The 19,125-nt window shown below is 43.5% G+C and overlaps 1 protein-coding gene across 4 annotated transcripts in view; it reads right to left on the reverse strand.

The window, feature by feature from the left end:
- LOC128655854 (keratin-associated protein 10-4) overlaps window positions 1-19,125 on the reverse strand; it is a 337,059-nt gene that overhangs the window by 72,217 nt on the left and 245,717 nt on the right. For all 4 annotated transcript variants that reach the window (XM_053709423.1, XM_053709425.1, XM_053709424.1 and 1 more), the window contains one exon: window positions 4,068-4,214. In XM_053709423.1, coding sequence (XP_053565398.1) covers window positions 4,068-4,214 — 147 coding nt within the window. The remainder of the gene's footprint in view (window positions 1-4,067; window positions 4,215-19,125) is intronic.

Consider the following 19,125-nt stretch of genomic DNA (forward strand, 5'->3'; position numbering starts at 1 on the left):
CCGGTTAACACAGTACAGTCCCCTGCCCCAGCTTCCACTGTAGCCTTAGGGATAAATTTGGTAGCAAATAAACCTGTCTGGAGTCCTTTTCTGAGCCTCTGGACTCCTGCATGAACTGCCTAGTCAAAAAAATGCTGCGCAATTGAGGCGTGAAAATGAGGCTTCCTTCCTCTTCATTTCAGAGTGGAGGGGCCTTTCTGACTAGAATAGGTGTCTAACCAAGTGCCAGGCGCAAATTAAACCCCAAAAGTGTTTTAAGTTTGAAAAAAACACCTTATTTATAGCCAAAAATGTGCTAAAAAGCAATCGATTAAGCCCACAATTAGTGTCAACCAGCATAGAGCCCTTAATATAAGCCATCTATTTATACTGTAAGGAAAATGGCTTACCTATCCCAGAGGGATTTTCTGACAGTCTTCTAGCATTACATGGTCTTGTTAGAAAAATGACTAATCATACCTGAAGCAGATAAGCCTGCAAACTGTTCCCCCCAACTGATGGTCTCTGGTTTCAACAGTCCTGCGTGGGAACAGCAATGGATTTTAGTTACTGGTGCTAAAATCATATTCCTCTTAGCAGAAATCTTCATCACTTTCTGCTGCAGAGTAAATAGTACAAGCCAGCACTATTTTAAAATAACAAACTCTTGATAGAAGAAATAAAAACTACAACTAAACACCACATACTCTTCACCACCTCCGTGGAGGTGCTACTAGTTAGAGCGGCAAAGAGAATGACTGGGGGGCGGAGCCTAAGGGGAGCAATATGGACAGCTCTGCTGTGTGTTCTCTTTGCCACTTCCTGTAGGGGAAGAGAATATCCCACAAGTAAGGATGAAGCCGTGGACCGGACACACCAATGTAGGAGAAATAAAACCCACCCAATGCACCCTTAAAAATTCCTAACACTAACCCCCAAAGATCCACTTACCCGGAGAAGTCTTCATCCAATCGGCAAGATGTCCTCAACGAAGCTGGCAGAAGTGGTCCTCCAGACGGGCAGAAGTGGTCCTCCAGAGGGGCAGAAGTCTTCATCCAGACGGCATCTTCTATCTTCATCCATATGGCGCAGAGCGGGTCCATCTACAAGACATCCGGCATGGAGCATCCTCTTCTAACGACGAATACCCGACGAATGAAGGTACCTTTAAGTGACGCCATCCAAGATGGCGTCCCTTAGATTCCGACTGGCTGATAGAATTCTATCAGCCAATCGGAATTAAGGTTGAAAAAATCCTATCCTTGAAGATGGATTCGCTCCGTGCCGGATGGATGAAGATAGAAGATGCAGTCTGGATGAAGACTTCTCCCCATCTGGAGGACCACTTCTGCACGTCTGGAGGACCACTTCTGCCGGCTTTGTTGAGGACATCTTGCAGCTTGGATGAAGACTTCTCCGGTAAGTGGATCTTCGGGGGTTAGTGTTAGGATTTTTTAAGGGTGTATTGGGTGGGTTTTATTTTTAGGTTAGGACTTTGGGCTGTAATAGAGCTAAATACCCTTTTAAGGGCAATGCCCATCCAAATACCTTTTTCAGGGCAATGGGGAGCTTAGGTTTTTTTAGTTAGGGTTTTATTTGGGGGGTTGGTTGTGTGGGTGGTGGGTTTTACTGTTGGGGGGGGTTGTTTGTATTTTTTTTTACAGGTAAAAGAGCTGATTTCTTTGGGGCAATGCCCCACAAAAGGCCCTTTTAAGGGCTATTGGTAGTTTAGTTTAGGCTAGGTTTTTTTTTTTTTTTTTGGGTTGGCTTTTTTATTTTGATAGGGCTTTTAGATTAGGTGTAATTAATTTAAAGATCCTGTAATTTGTTTTTTATTTTCTGTAATTTAGTTTTTTTTTTTTTGTAATTTAACTGATTATTTTGAATTTAGTTAATTGAATTTAATTTAGGGAATTTATTTAATTGTAGTGTAGTGTTAGTAGTGTTAGGTGTTAGTGTAACTTAGGTTAGGTTTTATTTTACAGGTAAATTTGTATTTATTTTAGCTAGGTAGTTAGTAAATAGTTAACAACTATTTAGTAACTATTCTACCTAGTTAAAATAAATACAAACTTGCCTGTAAAATAAAAACAAACCCTATGCTAGCTACAATGTAACTATTAGTTATATTGTAGCTAGCTTAGGGTTTATTTTATAGGTAAGTATTTAGTTTTAAATAGGAATTATTTAGTAATTAATAGTAGGTTTTATTTATATTTATTTTAATTATATTTAAATTAGGGGGTGTTAGGGTTAGACTTAGGTTTAGGGGTTAATAAATTTAATATAGTGGCGGTGTTTATTATAGTGGTGGTGATGTCCGGAGCGTCAGATTAGGGATTTATAATTTAATTTTAGTGTTTGCGATGCGGGTGGGCCTCGGTTTAGGGGTTAATAGGTAATTTATGGGTGTTAGTGTACTTTTTAGTAATTTAGTTATGAGTTTTATGCTACGGCTTTGTAGTGTAAAACTCATAACTACTGACTTTAAAATGCGGTACGAATCTTGACGGGATAGGGTGTACCGCTCACATTTTGGCCTCCCAGGACAAACTCGTAATACCGGCGCTATTGAATTCCCATAGAAAAAAGACTATACGCAATTTGTTTAAGTTGATTTGTGGTAAGGCCAAAAAGCAGCGTTAGGAGGCTTAACGCTGCTTTTTCAGTATAACGCAAAACTCGTAATCTAGCCGTAAGTGTTTTTTATTTTGTGTAACTTTGTTATTTTTTTTGTAACTTAGTAATTCTTTATAGTAGAATTAAATAACTTGAGTAGGGTTAGGTTTTTAAATATGTAATATAGTTAATGTAATTGTTAGTTTAATGTAATTTTAGTATAATAGTTAGGGTAGGTTAATTAATAGTTTAATATAGTTTAATGTAATTTTAGTATAATAGTTAGGATAGGTTAGTTAATAGTTTAATATAGTTTATTTTAATTCTAACGGTAAGTTTAAATGTATTATAAGATAGGTATGAGTTAATATTTAATGTAAAGTTAGCGGGTTGTTAGGTTTAGGGGTTAATAGCTTAATTAAGTTTATGGCGATGTGGGGGGCTGGCGGTTTAGGGGTTAATAGGTTTAGTAAGTGGTAGTGATGTGGAAGGCCAGGGGTTTAGGGGTTAATAAATTTATTTAGTTGCGGAGGGGTCCGGGAGTGGCGGTTTAGGGGTTAATAACTTTATTAGCGTTGCAGTGGGCTCCGGGAGCGGCGGGATAGGGGCTAATACATTTATTTAGTTGCAGCAGGGTCTGGGAGTGGCGGAATAGGGGATAATAATATTATGTAGGTTGCGGCAATGTCGGGGCGGCAGATTAGGGGTGTTTAGACTCGGGGAACATGTTAGGGTGTTAGGTGTAAACTTTACTGGTTTTCTAGCATAGAAATCAATGGGATATCGGGCAGCATCGAACATAAGCTTTCACTGCTTTCAGACTCATTCATTGATTCCTATGAAATCCGCGGCCTCCAGGGTGGCGGATTGAAAACCAGGTACGCTGGGCCGGAATTGCCACGAGCGTACCTGTTAGAAGTTTGATAACTTGCAAAAGTTGTCAGATAGTGCCGAATTTGTATTCGGAACATCTGTAACAACATAAGCATCGATCTGTGTCAGATTGAGACCGGCGGATCGTATGTTACGTCACAGATTTCAACTTTTGCCGGTCTGTAGGCTTCGATAAATGGGTCGAATCAGGCTCGCCACAATTACGCTGCGGAATTCCAGCGTATTTGCGGTTGATGGCTTGATAAATATCCCTCATAGTGTTGGCATAACCTAGACCTCATATGCTGTTGTGTAAATATGTAAGACGGGAAGAGGATATATAGTTACATAAGTAACAACCCTGACTCACTGAGCAGTATAATGTCTGAGGATTAAAGTGAAACCCAGGCTGCTACATTTACTGGTGGAAAAGGTTTTAGCTAATCTTAATAAAATATTTTATACATCGATTTCCTGTTTCTGTAATAAAACTTACTATAGAATTCTAAATAAACTGAACCAGAAGTAATGTATTTCTGGGTTCTGACATATTTATCAAACAAAAGCTAGAAGCAGAAAGGCAGATGGTTCCTCACCAAATGGGTCAACACACATGACCTGACAGCCATAGTTGCAGCATTTCTGCTTGAGCGGGCATTCTGCATCACTGGCGCACCGTGCTGGGGGGAGAGGTTCTTTGCAGGCTATGAGTGTCATCACCACGGGGCAGGTTCCTGGTTTATCTGGGGGACAACAACAGCCAAGTGAGGTTAGAGGAATAACGTAAAACAGATCCAGGTATCCAACAACACAGAAGTGCATACGTTTTATAAAAGTCTAAAAGCTATTATATATATATATATATATATATATACGCACATAGCAATAAAACTTTGCACCAAGTATATTCAAATCCAAAAGCACCACTTTATTAGATAATCACTGTGGTGTTTGTCATTGATAAGATGACAAACACCATGCTGATGATTTAATAAAGTGGTACTTTTGGATTTGAATATACCGGGTGCAAGTTTTTATTTGTTCATTGTGTTTTGGAGACCGGTGAGCAAGCAATACAGGGTGTGCAGGGGTTGTGTATATATATCTACCTGGGTGCAGAAGATGTAGAATACAAATAGCAAAGATGTTGCACTCACAGGAATTTAGGTCATCAGTAAGTCAAAAGTTTATTGACGTTTCGGGGACTAATCTATCCCCTTCTTCAGAATAAATAAAATGTGCAAAACAACACTCTTATATAGTGTATACAATACAATCCTAACAAAAATCCAAACCTGGTGTGAACACAATAAAATGTGAATGGAACTCACGCCATACGTTCCACAAGACCAGAAGTGACCTCACTTCCGCTTTCGGCAATAACAGAACAACCCATTAAATACCAAATATAAGTGTACAAAAATGTTGGATTTAAAACTGTAACGTATAAACACTGTCCGTGTTATAGACATAGTGTGTTTAGGCAGTTGAAAATATAACTGTGGTATAAGGCGAAACCTGCCGTGAAGCTGGCTGGAGGTTCACTGGTTGCCAAGGTAACCTCAAACACTTTTATATGCGGTTGTCAGTTTTCTTGTTTGTAGTGGGAAATCCCTCATTTCCAATTATGTGCACTTATTATATACAACTTGTGACAAAGGTGATTATATTGTTTCAAATGTCAAACTTATCTAGACACGCATGAGCCCCAAAAAAACATTACATCTGTGAAACATGGTACTGACTTGAGGACTTGGAGATGTCTAGGTCACCACATTTGTTGTCACGTGTGGAAGACTATCTTTTCATCGTGTCAAGTCACTCATTTCCAGAGAGTTATATTGTGTAATTAAATGCAACATTAAATAACCACTTCAATCAAACATACTAGATATTGAGATTTCAGTCATATTGGTTATACACGTAAAGTTACCGCTTATCTTATTTACAATATATACACGTGTCTAGCACAAATATGTTCATCAATATGTCACCCTTTATGCATACATCAATGACTTTGCCCTTTTGGAACAGGATATCAATGGTGTAATAAATACTATACATCAGGCTTAATTAGGGAACACCGATCACTGAGAGTGACTCATAATAATCTGTGCATGTATATTACTGAGGTGAACACAAGTTAGAAAAAGATCCCTGCATGCATCCCAGTCACCAGTAATGTATGAGGAGAGCATGCAGGCCAAAAGGTCTGCCGCCAACCCCACCATCACTGTCTATAATTGCACAGAGACACAGAACCCATGGTATGTATCTGGTGTTATCTCCTAGATAATTGCCTTAAAATCAGGTATAGAATTGAGTTCACCAGGGTGTATTGTCCCCAATCTGTATATCCATTTTGCTTCTCACCTCAAAAGAATTTTATCCCGATCACCTCCTCTGTCCAGTTTAGGGACATGATAAATTAGGATAATTCTTATTGAAGATACTGAGTGGGACTTCTCCACACAGTGCCATGCCACTAGTTGGTCTGAGTAGCCTTTGTCCAGAGCCTGTCTAATGGCTAATCTGATTGGCCATTTGTTCTTTCTTAGTATCATGTGTTTTGCCCACATAATAAAGGGCACAGGGGCAAATAAGGACATAGATTACATGTGTTGTGTTACACAATATTGAAAACCTGATCTTAAAGGTTTTGTTCCTGTGGGGATGGTGAAAGGATTTTGTTGCAATTAAACTGTTGCATGTCACACATCCTAGGCATTTATAGCAACCTTTAATGTTAGTACATACTTTAGGATCTGTCTTGACTGAAAGATCTCTAAGGTTGGTGTCCCATCTGTAGCCAACCATAGGTCTAGTGTCCTTAATGCATGGTGATTTAGGGTCTGAAGTAAGGATAGACCGGTGTTTTCTCAGTATGGTTCTAGTTTGGGTGGTGTTTGGTGCGAAAATTGTGACCATGATCAATTTCTTATTATTGGCCTCATTTTCTCTGTTTTTTTGGATTAGGTCAGTTTGACAATGATGTTGTACCTCTTCCATTACGGTATTTACCACCTTTGGTTTATTACCCCTTTGTAGAAAACTGTTTCTGACTTCTTGTAACTGGGAGACCCCCACATCTAACTGAGTTATTTATAAGATCCCTGATCATCTGTGACTTTACAATCCAGTGAAGGTGGATGGCAACTTTCTGCTTTCAACCAAGAGTTGCGGTCAGTTGGCTTAGTTTATAGTGTGCTACCTAGTGAGTTATTTGAAATAAAGACAGATAGATCCAGAAAATTTATGTTTTGTTCCACAACATTAATTTTGAATCGTACCGTGGTGTTAGAGTTGTTCAACGTTGTGATCCTTTGTTGTAACAATTCTTGGCCACCTCTCCATATTAAGAGGATGTCGTTGATGTATCTTTGGTAGAAGATAATCAATTGTTTGTTAATGCCCCATAGATATTCATTTAAAAAAAAAAGACATCAATGTGTTAGAGCCCATGGCCGTTCCTGATATCTGTACATAGTATCTTTCTTAAAATTTGAAATAGTTGTTTTTTAGAAAGATTTCAATTAAAGATAAAAGGTATTCCACCTACTGCATATTTTTATATCTCATTCAGAGGAAACTTTACATGAATTCTGTTTTTGTATTTGCTAGACGGCTTATGAGTCAGATTATAAACCCTTTGATTATCTTAAAACTGCTGTTTCTTAATCTCAGAGGCGGCAGTAATTACCTCGGACTGAAGGCCAACTGCTTCTCTCTTGCCAAGAGCAGGGGCAGGATTGTGTATTGTAGAAAAAAAGCATTGTGTAGTGTAGAAAATACAACAAAATGAAGAGCTTACTACTTATTACAAAGGTAATATATACTGGCCCCTTATCTTGTAAAGGTAAAAAAAAACAGAGACAAATTCTGTTCCAGTGTAGAATAAGCGCACACTATCTACACACAGAGACTGGCAGACACAGAAAAACATGCCGACCTAAAGAAACAGAGTGTGCCAACAATGTGCCCAGGGAGTAATAGAAGATGAGATACACTTATTGCAGCAGTGCCCTAAATACAACGACGTAAGGGAAAATCATTTCCAGAAACAGCTGAGATAAACAATTTCAACTTCATTGCTGAGCAGAGAAAATAAAAAGGAAAAAAAACAGCACAACGGTCATCTGACTACACTGGAACTTGCTACAGACTGAGAGAGACCCCATGTAACTGTAATCTCCTCTTATTACAGAGGCTGCAATACCCCACTGTTTCACAGAATCCCTTTTCCCTAAATAACAAACAGCTAGATTACTAGTGGAGCGCCAGGGCCGCCACTAGAAATTTTGGGGCCCCTGACTCAACCATTGATCAGGGCCCCCCCCCCCTTTTTTGACATGTGCAATTTTTGACCAAGTGACTAAATGTATATGCACTTTATTCTTAAGTGTCTATTTAAACTTGGAAATGTTGTAAAGTTAGTAACATACACACACACAGACACACTCATACACTGAAACACACAAACACACTCACAAATAAGGATTCTCATATAGACACTCTAGCAGACACACAAAGAAACACACTCAGACACAGAAACCCAAACAGACACTTAGCACTTGTTTACATTGACCTGACAAGTAATGAGGTAAACTACAGTTTTGTAAAAAAAGGAGATTTAGAAAACAAAATATGGAGTTCTGATTATCTTTTTTGTAAAGGAAGATGACAACTAAATTATGACAACAGCATGCAGTGGCTGAAAGGAAGGGCCCTGAACTGCCTAAACAATAATTTAAAGGTTAAATGGTGGAGTGGTTACTTCCGGAAAGGTCTTGTTAGTCTCAAAGTCTGTAGAAAGATGTGAATAATTAGTAGTAAGGTCAAAATGTCCTAAAAAGGAACAGACAATGGACACACACAAACTCAAACCTTGCACATACACCCAAGGAAACACTGACAGAGACAGCCTCAGAAAACACACAAAGACATATACACACATACACACACAGAGACACCCACAGAAAACACACAAAGACATACACACACACACACACAGAGACAACCACATGAAAAACACAGAAAGACATACATACACACACCCTCACTGAGACATCCACAGAAAACACACAAAGACATACACACACCCTCACAGAGACACCCACAGAAAACACAGACATACATACATACATACATACACACACACACACACACACACACACACACACACACACACACACACACAGAAACACCCATAGAGAAAGCTCAAAGACATATGCACACACCCTCACAGACATCCACAGAAAATGCACAAAGACATACACACCCACCCTCACAGAGAGACCCACAGATAAAAAATACATACACATAGAGACACAAACCAAAGCACAAAGACATAAACACATACACCCACAGAAACACTCACAGGAGGAAACATTTATGCACCTTGCATCCCCTAAATCAACAGTGTGTGACATGCATGATAAAAAAACATGCAGAAATTAAGAGATCACTTTTTAAAGAATCATATTTGTAAATGTGCAAACAAAAATAATTCTGTGAATTCAAAATTGTACATTAATGAGCTGGGTAGATGGCTAGATGAAGAAAAGTACCTTTAAAAGGTTGACATATGTTTGTTTGTTTTTTTCCCATTTTCCCCAACCAAGAGCACCACTTCAAATATAGTGTACAAATTTTCCCATCTGTCAGCTGTACTTATGGATTTTGAAAATGCTGTACTCTATATGGTCTTGGTGGGACCATAAGCTGTGGTACTCATACCATTAGATCTGGTTAAATGCAGGATTTAGGCTTGTTGGTATGTATTTCAAAACTAAGTCAGCTGTAGTGTAAACTGAACAGTTTTAAGTTAACCTGTCTCATTTCAAACACTGAGCAATCTTAGTATGAGAGTATAAAATTTTATGCAGATGTAAAAATCTTAGATAAAATGCCTCCTTGCATCTGGAAAGTCCTTGCATAAAGAGGCAGTAAACTGGAATGTAATATATATATATATATATATATATATATATATATATATATATATATATATATATATAAAAAATGCATATCTGCCAAAAGGGCATCTACCATTTGTGTATTGAGGAGGAAACATTTCTGCATGGTTTTAAATATAGAATTTCTACAGCATTGTCAAATAATCATAAATACACTGCTGCTAAAAAAAAATGTGTTTTTATGGACCCCTAGCCCCACCATACAACTACTACCACACTGAAGTTACAATTCAAAATTGCACAAAGAAATAAAAAATATTTGCTAAGTAAGTCCTACCTCCTCTTCAAATGAAAGTGATCTGCCGTCTGACTCAGGCACACACTGTACAAAGTACCAAGTCTGTCTCACACTGAGCATAGTGGTTTAGTGCACACTAAGAAATCCTCTCAAATGCTAATACTTTACTCCTTGTAATAACATTTCCCATGCTCAATTAGCACTCTCCTGTAGTACCCACTGGTGGCTGCCAAAATGTAAAAAAAAAAAAAAAAAAAAATATTTTTTTTTGGTAGTTTTTGCCTCATGGGGCCCCCCTGGCTCATTGGGCCCCTGACAGGAGTCACCCCTGTCACCCCCTGATGGCGGCCCTGTGGAGCGCTATCGAGATTGCAATGTTTTGTGCTCTCAAATCCATATTTCAAGTTGTGCAGTATTTAAATCACTGCAAATTAGTTTGCCCTATTTTTTAAAAACCCTATTCTTAAAAATCCTAAACTTAAAAGAAGCCCTACCCTAAAAATAGGAGAAGGGCATTTAGTAGGGCATTGCCCTAATGCCCTAAAGTGATTACAGCCCTTTTGTTAATTAAAAACAAATAGTACAAAAAAGGGCATCAGTAATTTCAGCTCTTTTGCACCCTAGGTACCCCTGAGAAAGGTCAGAAATCGTATTAGAGCTAGAGGGGAGGATTAGAAGGAGCTCAGTCTTGGACATGTTAATCTTTAGGTGGTGAGAGGCCATCCAGGAAGAAATGCCAGATAAGCAGTCGCTGAGATGAGAAAGGAAAGAGTCCCGGTTGAGATTTTATAAGGAAAGGGGCATAGTTGAGCAGTGCTGGCGAGTGGCTATGTCTCTTCCTTAGAGATGGGAGTGTGACGTCACCATCTGCATCACCAACATTGCCGCTAATCAGCATTTTGCTGTGGCTGGGGCCCTATTTGAAGCGAGCATATACGGCGCAGACACTGTGCTTACTGAAACAAAATATAGTTTAACGTGTAAGCACACTCCAAATATTGCCGGCGTGACATAGGTTGTACTATGCTAACTACCTCAGGCAATGTATTCTTGACAGCTGATAGTGGGCAAGACAAACATGGCCGTTACCCACCTCGCAACCCGCATTTCGCTGATTCGAACATATTGCACTGGTGTCGGCATGTCTGAATCAAAGTGCAGCTTACTCCGACTAGCACTCCCCACTAACTCTCCCTATGTAACATCTAACCTACATTGCCCCTGCACCACCTCCCACCTACCAGCTACATCCGAGCTAACCCTGCACTGCCCAGCTAACTCCCCCTGACCGCCTACACATACGTCCTGCCTAACCTACACACCCCTGGGACGCCCTGCTAAGTCCCTAATACCGCCTACACTGACGTTATGTCTAACCTACGCTCCCCTGGAACACTCGGCTAACTCCCCCTGACTGCCTACATATATGTCATGCCTAACCTACGCACTCCTGGAACACCCAGCTAAGTCCCCCTGATAACCTACACATATGTCACACCTAACCTACACACCCCGAACGTGACCAGCTAAATCCCCCTTATAACCTACACATATGTCACGCCTAACCTACACACCCCTGGCGTGACCAGCTAAGTCCCCCTGATAACCTACACATATGTCATGCCTAACCTACACACCCCGGGCGTGACCAGCTAAATCCCCCTTATAACCTACACATATGTCACGCCTAACCTACACACCCCTGGCGTGACCAGCTAAGTCCCCCTGATAACCTACACATATGTCACACCTAACCTACACACTCCTGGCGTGACCAGCTAAATCCCCCTTATAACCTACACATATGTCACGCCTAACCTACACACCCATGGCGTGACCAGCTAAGTCCCCCTGATAACCTACACATATGTCACACCTAACCTACACACTCCTGGCGTGACCAGCTAAATCCCCCTGATAACCTACACATATGTCACGCCTAACCTACACACCCCTGGCGTGACCAGCTAAGTCCCACTGATAACCTACACATATGTCACGCCTAACCTACACACCCCTGGCGTGACCAGCTAAGTCCCCCTGATAACCTACACATATGTCACGCCTAACCTACACACCCATGGCGTGACCAGCTAAGTCCCCCTGATAACCTACACATATGTCACACCTAACCTACACACCCCTGGCATGACCAGCTAAGTCCCACATACTTTCTACTGTTTGAAAAATACCTGACTATAATTAAACTATACTAAATAGTAAACCTCCCCTTTATAGCTATAGGAGCTATATCAGTAAAATTATAAACAATTTCTTTATTTTCTATTTAAAGGGACACTGAACCCAAATTTTTTCTTTTGTAATTCAGATAGAGCATGCAATTTTAAGCAACTTTCTAATTTACTCCTATTTACAATTTTTCTTCGTTCTCTTGCTATCATTATTTGAAAAAGAAGGCATCTAAGCTTTTTTTTGGTTTCAGTACTCTGGACAGCACTTTTTTTATTGGTGGATGAATTTATCCACCAATCAGCAAGGACCACCCAGGTTGTTCACCAAAAATGGGCCGGCATCTTTCTTTACATTCTTGCATTTCAAATAAAGATACCAAGAGAATGAAGAAAATTTGATAATAGGAGTAAATTAGAAAGTTGCTTAAAATTTCATGCTCAATCTGAATCACGAAAGAAAAATTTTGGTTACAGTGTCCCTTTAATGTTAAGAATTTAAAATGGAATACTATCTTGCTATTGGCTGATTAAAACTCAACCATTAGGGATAGCATGATTACAAATCAGCCAATAGATATGAAGCAGTACTCCAATATAAAGGGGTTTGGAGCATCCAGAAATTCAGCGTGCGGCAGCAACCGCACAAAGAGGAGGGCTCTAGGTAGAAAGCTGGCGTGTACGAGGGGCAGGGGGCGCGCGGCTGACAGATCAACGGTCAATGCTGAATCTATGGGAGAGGGAGGAGGGAGAGGGGAAATATTGTTTAGAAAAGGGATCTGGGAGGGGGGTAGGATATTGAGGGGGGGCAGCTACACTATGGAAAAATTGGGTGAAATAAAAAAATAAAATAAAAAAAGCACATTTGTTAAGAAATCGGGTACTGGAAGACAGCTGCCAGTACCTAAAATGGCCACAAATAGGAAGAAGGGGCAGGTTAAGAGAGCTGTTTGGGGGGATCCTAGAGGTTGGGGGTTAGTGGGAACCTACACTGCAGGAACTTTGTATTTATTTTTAAAATATGCTTAAAAAAAAAAAGGCTTTTATTTTCGTACTGGCAGACTTTCACCCAGTACTTAAGATGGCGGTGAAAATTGTGGGATGGGGTAAGGAATAGAGCTGTTTGTGAGGGGTCAGGGAGGGATGTGTCAGGTAGGAGACTGATCTCTACACTAAAGCTAAAATTAACCCTACAAGCTACCTAAATAATCCCTTCACTGCTGGGCATAATACAAGTGTGGTGCGCAGCGACATTTAGCTGCCTTCTAATTATGAAAAAGCAACACCAAAGCCATATATGTCTGCTATTTCTGAACAAAGAGCATCTCAGAGAAGCATTTACAACCATTTGTGCCATAATTACACAAGCTAATTGTTAATAATTTCAGTGAGAAACCCAAAGTTAGTGAAAAAGTTAACAATTTTTTTTATTTGATCATATTTGGCGGTGAAATGGTGGCATGAAATATACCAAAATGTGCCTAGATCAATTCTTTGGGTTGTCTACTACAGTACACTAAAGTTAAAATTAACACTACAAGCTCCCTACAAGCTACCTAATTAACCCCTTCACTGCTGGGCATAATACAAGTGTGGTGCGCAGCGGCATTTAGCAGCCTTCTAATTACCAAAAAGCAATGCCAAAGCCATATATGCCTGCTATTTGTGAACAAAGGGGATACCAGAGAAGCATTTACAACCATTTATGCCATAATTGCACAAGCTGTTTGTAAATAATTTCACTGAGAAACCTAAAGTTTGTGAAAAAGTTAGCGATTTTTTTTATTTGATTGCATTTGGCGGTGAAATGGTGGCATGAAATTTAACAAAATGGGCCTAGATCAATACTTGGGATTGTCTACTAAAAATATATATATACCTGTAAAGCGATAATCAGGGATTCCTGACAGATATCAGTGTTCCAATGTAAAGAAAAGGCCCGTATGAAAGAATTAAAGAAGGGCACCTGTGATCCCACTTCCCTAGGAGTGGAGCATTCCAAGGTGGGTGGGGCTGAAAAAGGTAGATAAGCCCCGGGTCAGCAAGTGAGGTCACAGGTGTCATTACAGGAGCAGCACGGTAGGAGGTGTGTGTTTGGTGCACTGGCTTACCTGGAGATGGACGCATTACTGGAGCAGTTGCTGTCGTCGGCGAGGCGGAATGGAGAGGCATGGGTCTGGCAACAGTTGACGATGGCTGGTGAGGCGGCCACAGCAGTTTCAGTGGATGGAGCAGCGGGACGGAGTGGAGGACGGCCGGCCAGGAGGTCGAGGCCACCGGAGAGGTTGAGCCCAGGTGTCAGTATGAGGAGGTCCGGTCGAGAGAGGAGTCACCCAGGAGGTCCGGAGGAGCAGAGGGCGAGGTCGGAAGGCAGCAGAGGTCGCAGAACGGGAGCGGTGGCCGAGGCACGGCCTAGAACGGCGCCGGCGTCTGACGTCACGGAGGTACGTCAGTGCGTGGAGCCGGGCGCAACAAGAGGACGCGGGAGAACGGCGAGGACCAGGAGGAGCATCGCAGAGACAGGTAAGGCAGCTGGGCTATCGAAGAGATGGGGCATCCATGCTGAGCTATCGCAGAAGGATCAAGAGGATGAGGGCGGCCGGAGATAAGGCCGGGGAGGGGGAGGTAACTGTCAGGAGGCAGGAGGCAAAACGGGTAATGGCCCTGAAGGGGTGGTGGACAGAGGGTGGTAAGAAAAAAAAAAAAAGGGGCTAGCGAAGGGGTTAGTTTTCGGGCGGCCAGAAATAAGGCCGGGGGGGAAGGAAAAAAGGACTGGGATAATGGTGGGAGAAATAGGGGGAGGGCCGGAAAGATGGCCTTAGGCAGCAGGAGAGCCCGCGTCTGGTTAGTGTTAACGGCAGGAAGGGGAATGCTTAGGATGGCACCCCACTGTAGATAAAGTGGTGGTTGGTCCAATAAGATAAAGAAAAAGGGTTTGCGGAGTAGCGGAAGGGGTAGTGTGGGCAGGGGAGACCGCGGATAGGGCCTGCACCTATTATTATGAATTTGACTTGTCCAATGTTTAGTATCTAGACTGTGCACCATGATTTTGTGTAATATGATTGTTTTCTGGAAAAATGAAAAGGGCAAAGAGTCAAAATTTCCATTTAGCTAATATGCATTTAATTCTGCCGGCTACCTATAACCATATTACTCTATGCACAGCAGGATATGTAACCCCCCATCTCGCAAAACTACCATGGGAAGTATAATTCCTGTTTTAAAGGAAGAATTGACCTAACTTTTCTCTGGGCACTTCCTTGCATGTTTGCGGCAGGGGCTGAAAGTATAAACATTTCTACCTGATATTCGATATTTAGTGTTCTTCCTTTTCTAGTGCAGAGATTATATTAATAACTTAATAACATAATTTGGTCCACGTTTCGTCAGAGAATTAAGTATTGTCGAGGTGGGATAGGGGCATGGGTGGAGGGACTGATATATAAAACAAAAAAATATATATATAAGGAAGAGGGGATATAGGCTATGGGGGGGTTTCCCCAATTGTTATGGGCTGTTTTAATACTTTTAATATGTTTCAGGATTGGTTAGGGAAGAACGGAGGGGCGAGGAGGCTATAAACGCCAGTGGAAGGGAGACCCCAGCACAACAGGAGCGGTATACGGAGCCGCCGCTTGAGCTCAACGCCAGCGGTGACTTTGGCGAGGAAGAGGAGGATCCCCTAGAAGGAACGTCAGCAGGACCAAGGACGCCGGGTCAGGTAGGAGATCTGTCCGCCTTGGCGCAGATCTTGCAGTTATTGTCTCCTCAACGGAGTGGAGGGGGGCAGGTGGCAGGGACTCACAGGGGGGGGTCAGTGGTTAGGGGGAACTCTGAGGGGAGGGATGTTATTGCTATGTCCCCATTGCAGGCAACAGGTGAAAGCGGCAGAACGGGGAGGAGGGACGCCCTTCTGGACAGGACGGTGATCGCGGGTGGACGCAGGAGGTCCAGGTCACCGCTGAGGAGGATGCGGGGAGGAGGACCACCGGCATCTCCCACATGGGCGCGGGTGGATAGGAGCCATGACTGGAGCAGGCACAGCAGAGGGAGATCGCCTGCCAGGAGGGAAGCTGTACGGAGGAGGCTGGATGCTAGCAGAGGACAAGAGGAAGAGGATAGAGACAGAAGCCGCAGGGAGGAGGTGAGGCCAGTACGAGCGGATGGACCAGAGACGGTGCAGCAGCCAGCAGGTGAGATGGCTGGTGGGGCACCCGGCGTGAATGAGGCAGTGACTGGAGAGAGGGAGGCAATGGTCTCGGGTTTGAAGAGTTTTTAGCGACATTAGAGAGACCGGGGGGGAGGGCTTCGGTAGCAGCAGCATGGGTGCCCCCCAGGCCTAGTACAGCCGTGGGTGGGCCGCAGGCGAGTGCAGGGAGCGGGGCAGAGGTCCCAGTGGTAAGAGTACCAGAAAGGGCCCTTAGGAGACCATGTCTTTGTTCGGTAGGTCCGTTAGGGATTCACTTGACCAGTGAGCTGAGGGAAAAGATTGGGAAGCGGGAATTTGTAGAGATTTTCTCTTTATTGCCCCTAGAGCATGTCTTGGAGGTCAAGGAGGACGAGAAGGAGAAGGGTAAGAAGGATGAGGAGGAACGTAGGAAGCAATGGCGTAAATTGCCAAAGACTTTTGGCAACTAGTCGCAGGCCTTTTGCATTTTGGCCAGTGTCATATGCGAGAAGGCACCAGATCAGGGTTCTTCGCTGTTTTGTTATTATGATGAAATTGCGGGTGCGTACAGAACATACGGGGGCATGGCGTGGTGGAGATACGATGAGGGTTTTCTACAGCGGATGGCCGTGCGTCCGGAGATGAGGTGGGATGACAGGGATATGGGGATATGGCTCGAGATGATGACCCCCTTGCGGGGGAGCTATTCCTTTCGGAGCTTCGGGCAGGGGGCTGAGAGCGGAAGTACTGGAGGATCGGGAACAGCAATCCGGAAAGGATTGTGTTTCCAATTCAATGAGGGGCAGTGCAGATTTGGGGCATTGTGCAAATACAAGCACGAGTGTTCTGGTTGTGGAGGGATCCATTCCTTTGCTAAATGCTTCAGAAAGGGTAAGCAAGGGACCAGGCCAGGGGACATGGGTGCAGCGGGCACGGACTCCGGTTAGGGTCGAAAGGATGGTGACGTGGTTAGAGGCGTACGCCCATGAACGGGGGCACGCAGGGGATGCTGAACTGATCCTAACGGGGTTCAGTTTGGGCTTTATGATCCCGCACAGAGAACAGTATGCAGGGGGGGTCGTGGGTAATTTGAATTCAGCCACGGAGCACCCGGAAGTGTTGAGAGAGAAAGTTTGGAAAGAGGTTAAGTTGGGTGGAATGGCGGGTCCATTTAAGGATCCGCCATTACCCAATTTGAGGGTATCACTGCTGGGGGTGGTTCCTAAAAAGGTTCCGGGGCAATACCGGATGATCCACCACTTGTCTTACCCAAAGGATTTGTCAGTCAATGATGGCATTGATCCGGAGTTAGTCTCGGTGAAGTATGCATCTTTCGACAAGGCAGTGGAGCTGGTGAGGGCAGCAGGGAGGGGAGCATTGATGGCGAAGGCTGATGTTGAATCGGCCTTTCGCCTTCTCCCAGTTCATCCGAGATGTCATCACTTGTTGGGGTGTGTGATGGAGGGATCCTTTTTTGTGGACCTATGTCTCCCGATGGGTTGTTCCATCTCATGTTCATACTTTGAGAGGTTCAGTTCCTTCGTGGAGTGGGTGGTGAAACAGACGGCGGGCATTTCATCAGTAGTGCACTACTTAGATGATTTTTTTGTTCGTTGGTCCAGCTGGCTCGACGGTGTGTGAACGGTTAGTCCAGGTATTTGGACGGGTGACTAGGGATTTTTGAATCCTGGTGGCGGCAGAAAAATCGGATGGCCCGGGAACGTCGTTAAGTTTTCTGGGAATCTAAATGGATTCAGTCAGGATAGAATGCAGGTTGCCAGAGGACAAAGTGATAGACCTTAGGATGGTCATTGGCAAGATGGTAGGGAGCAAGAAGGCTACCCTCAGGGAAATTCAATCATTGTTAGGGAAGCTAAACTTTGCTGGCAGGATCATTCCCATTGGCCATATATTTTGCCGACAGTTGTCACTGTTGACAGTGGGGGTTTCGAACCCTAGACACCACATCAGGCTGTCGAAGAAGGTGAAGGAGGACTTAAAGGTGTGGCAAATATTCTTGGAGGAATTTAATGGGAAGGTCATAATGCAAGAAAAAGGCTGGTCGGATGACCAGCTGTGTCTGTAGACGGACGCCGCAGGGGCGCATGGTTTTGGAGCGTACTTGAAAGGCCAGTGGTGTGTGGGAAAGTGGCCCGGAGTGTGGGCCGAGTGGGGTTTGACCAAGAACTTAACTTTCTTGGAGTTGTTCCCTCTGGTTGTGGCACTGCGGATTTGGCCTGAGCGATTGAGCAATAAAAGGGTGTGTTTCCATTCAGACAACTAGGGCGTGGTGTGGGCAATCAACCGCCTGACGGTGAATTCGCCGGCGGTGATAAGGCTCCTGAGAGTGTTTGTTTTGGAGTGTTTTAGGTGTAACATCTCTTTCAGGGCGGTACATGTCCCGGGGCGGTTGAATGTTATCGCTGATGCTTTGTCCCGATTTCAGTGGGACAGGTACCGAGAGGTGGCCCCGCAGGCGGAGCAGGAAGGTGTTGTATGCCCCAAGGACTTGTGGCAACTGGGTTGCCAGGAGTGTTGAGCTTGGTAAGCGGAGAGCTAGCACCTAATACATGGAGGGCTTACTCCCGAGTGTGGAAGGTGTGGGAACAGAGGCTGGTGGATGAGCAGCTGCATGAGAATAGGAGGAGCTGCTTAATGGTTTGGCTGGACTGGTTAGGCTCATGGGAAAGGGAAGGGCTGTCGCCTTCTGAGGTGCGTAAAAGAAAGGCGGCGATGGCATTTCTTTTTCAGTTAATGGGAAAAGAGGATCTGACAAAAGTTTTTGTGGCCCGGATGGCGGTCCGGGGTATGTGCAGGGGAGGGTCGCGTACGGACCAGCGTAGACCGGTTACTTTCGCAATTCTGCAAGGGCTCGAGGCCAACTTAAGTAGGGTATATTCTTCAAGGTATGAGGAGTTGTTGTTTAAAACAGCGTTCGTGTTGGCCTTTTTTGGGGCGTTTCGGGTGTCTGAATTGGTGGGCAAGAACTGACGGGACAGGAGTGGCATGGGGAAGCAGGATTGTTACGGTTACCCTTAGTCTCGCTGAGAGATGGACCGCTTAGTAGCCTGGATCCCTATTGCT

Source organism: Bombina bombina, chromosome 4 (genome assembly GCF_027579735.1).
Source record: "Bombina bombina isolate aBomBom1 chromosome 4, aBomBom1.pri, whole genome shotgun sequence".
Lineage (NCBI taxonomy): Eukaryota > Metazoa > Chordata > Amphibia > Anura > Bombinatoridae > Bombina > Bombina bombina.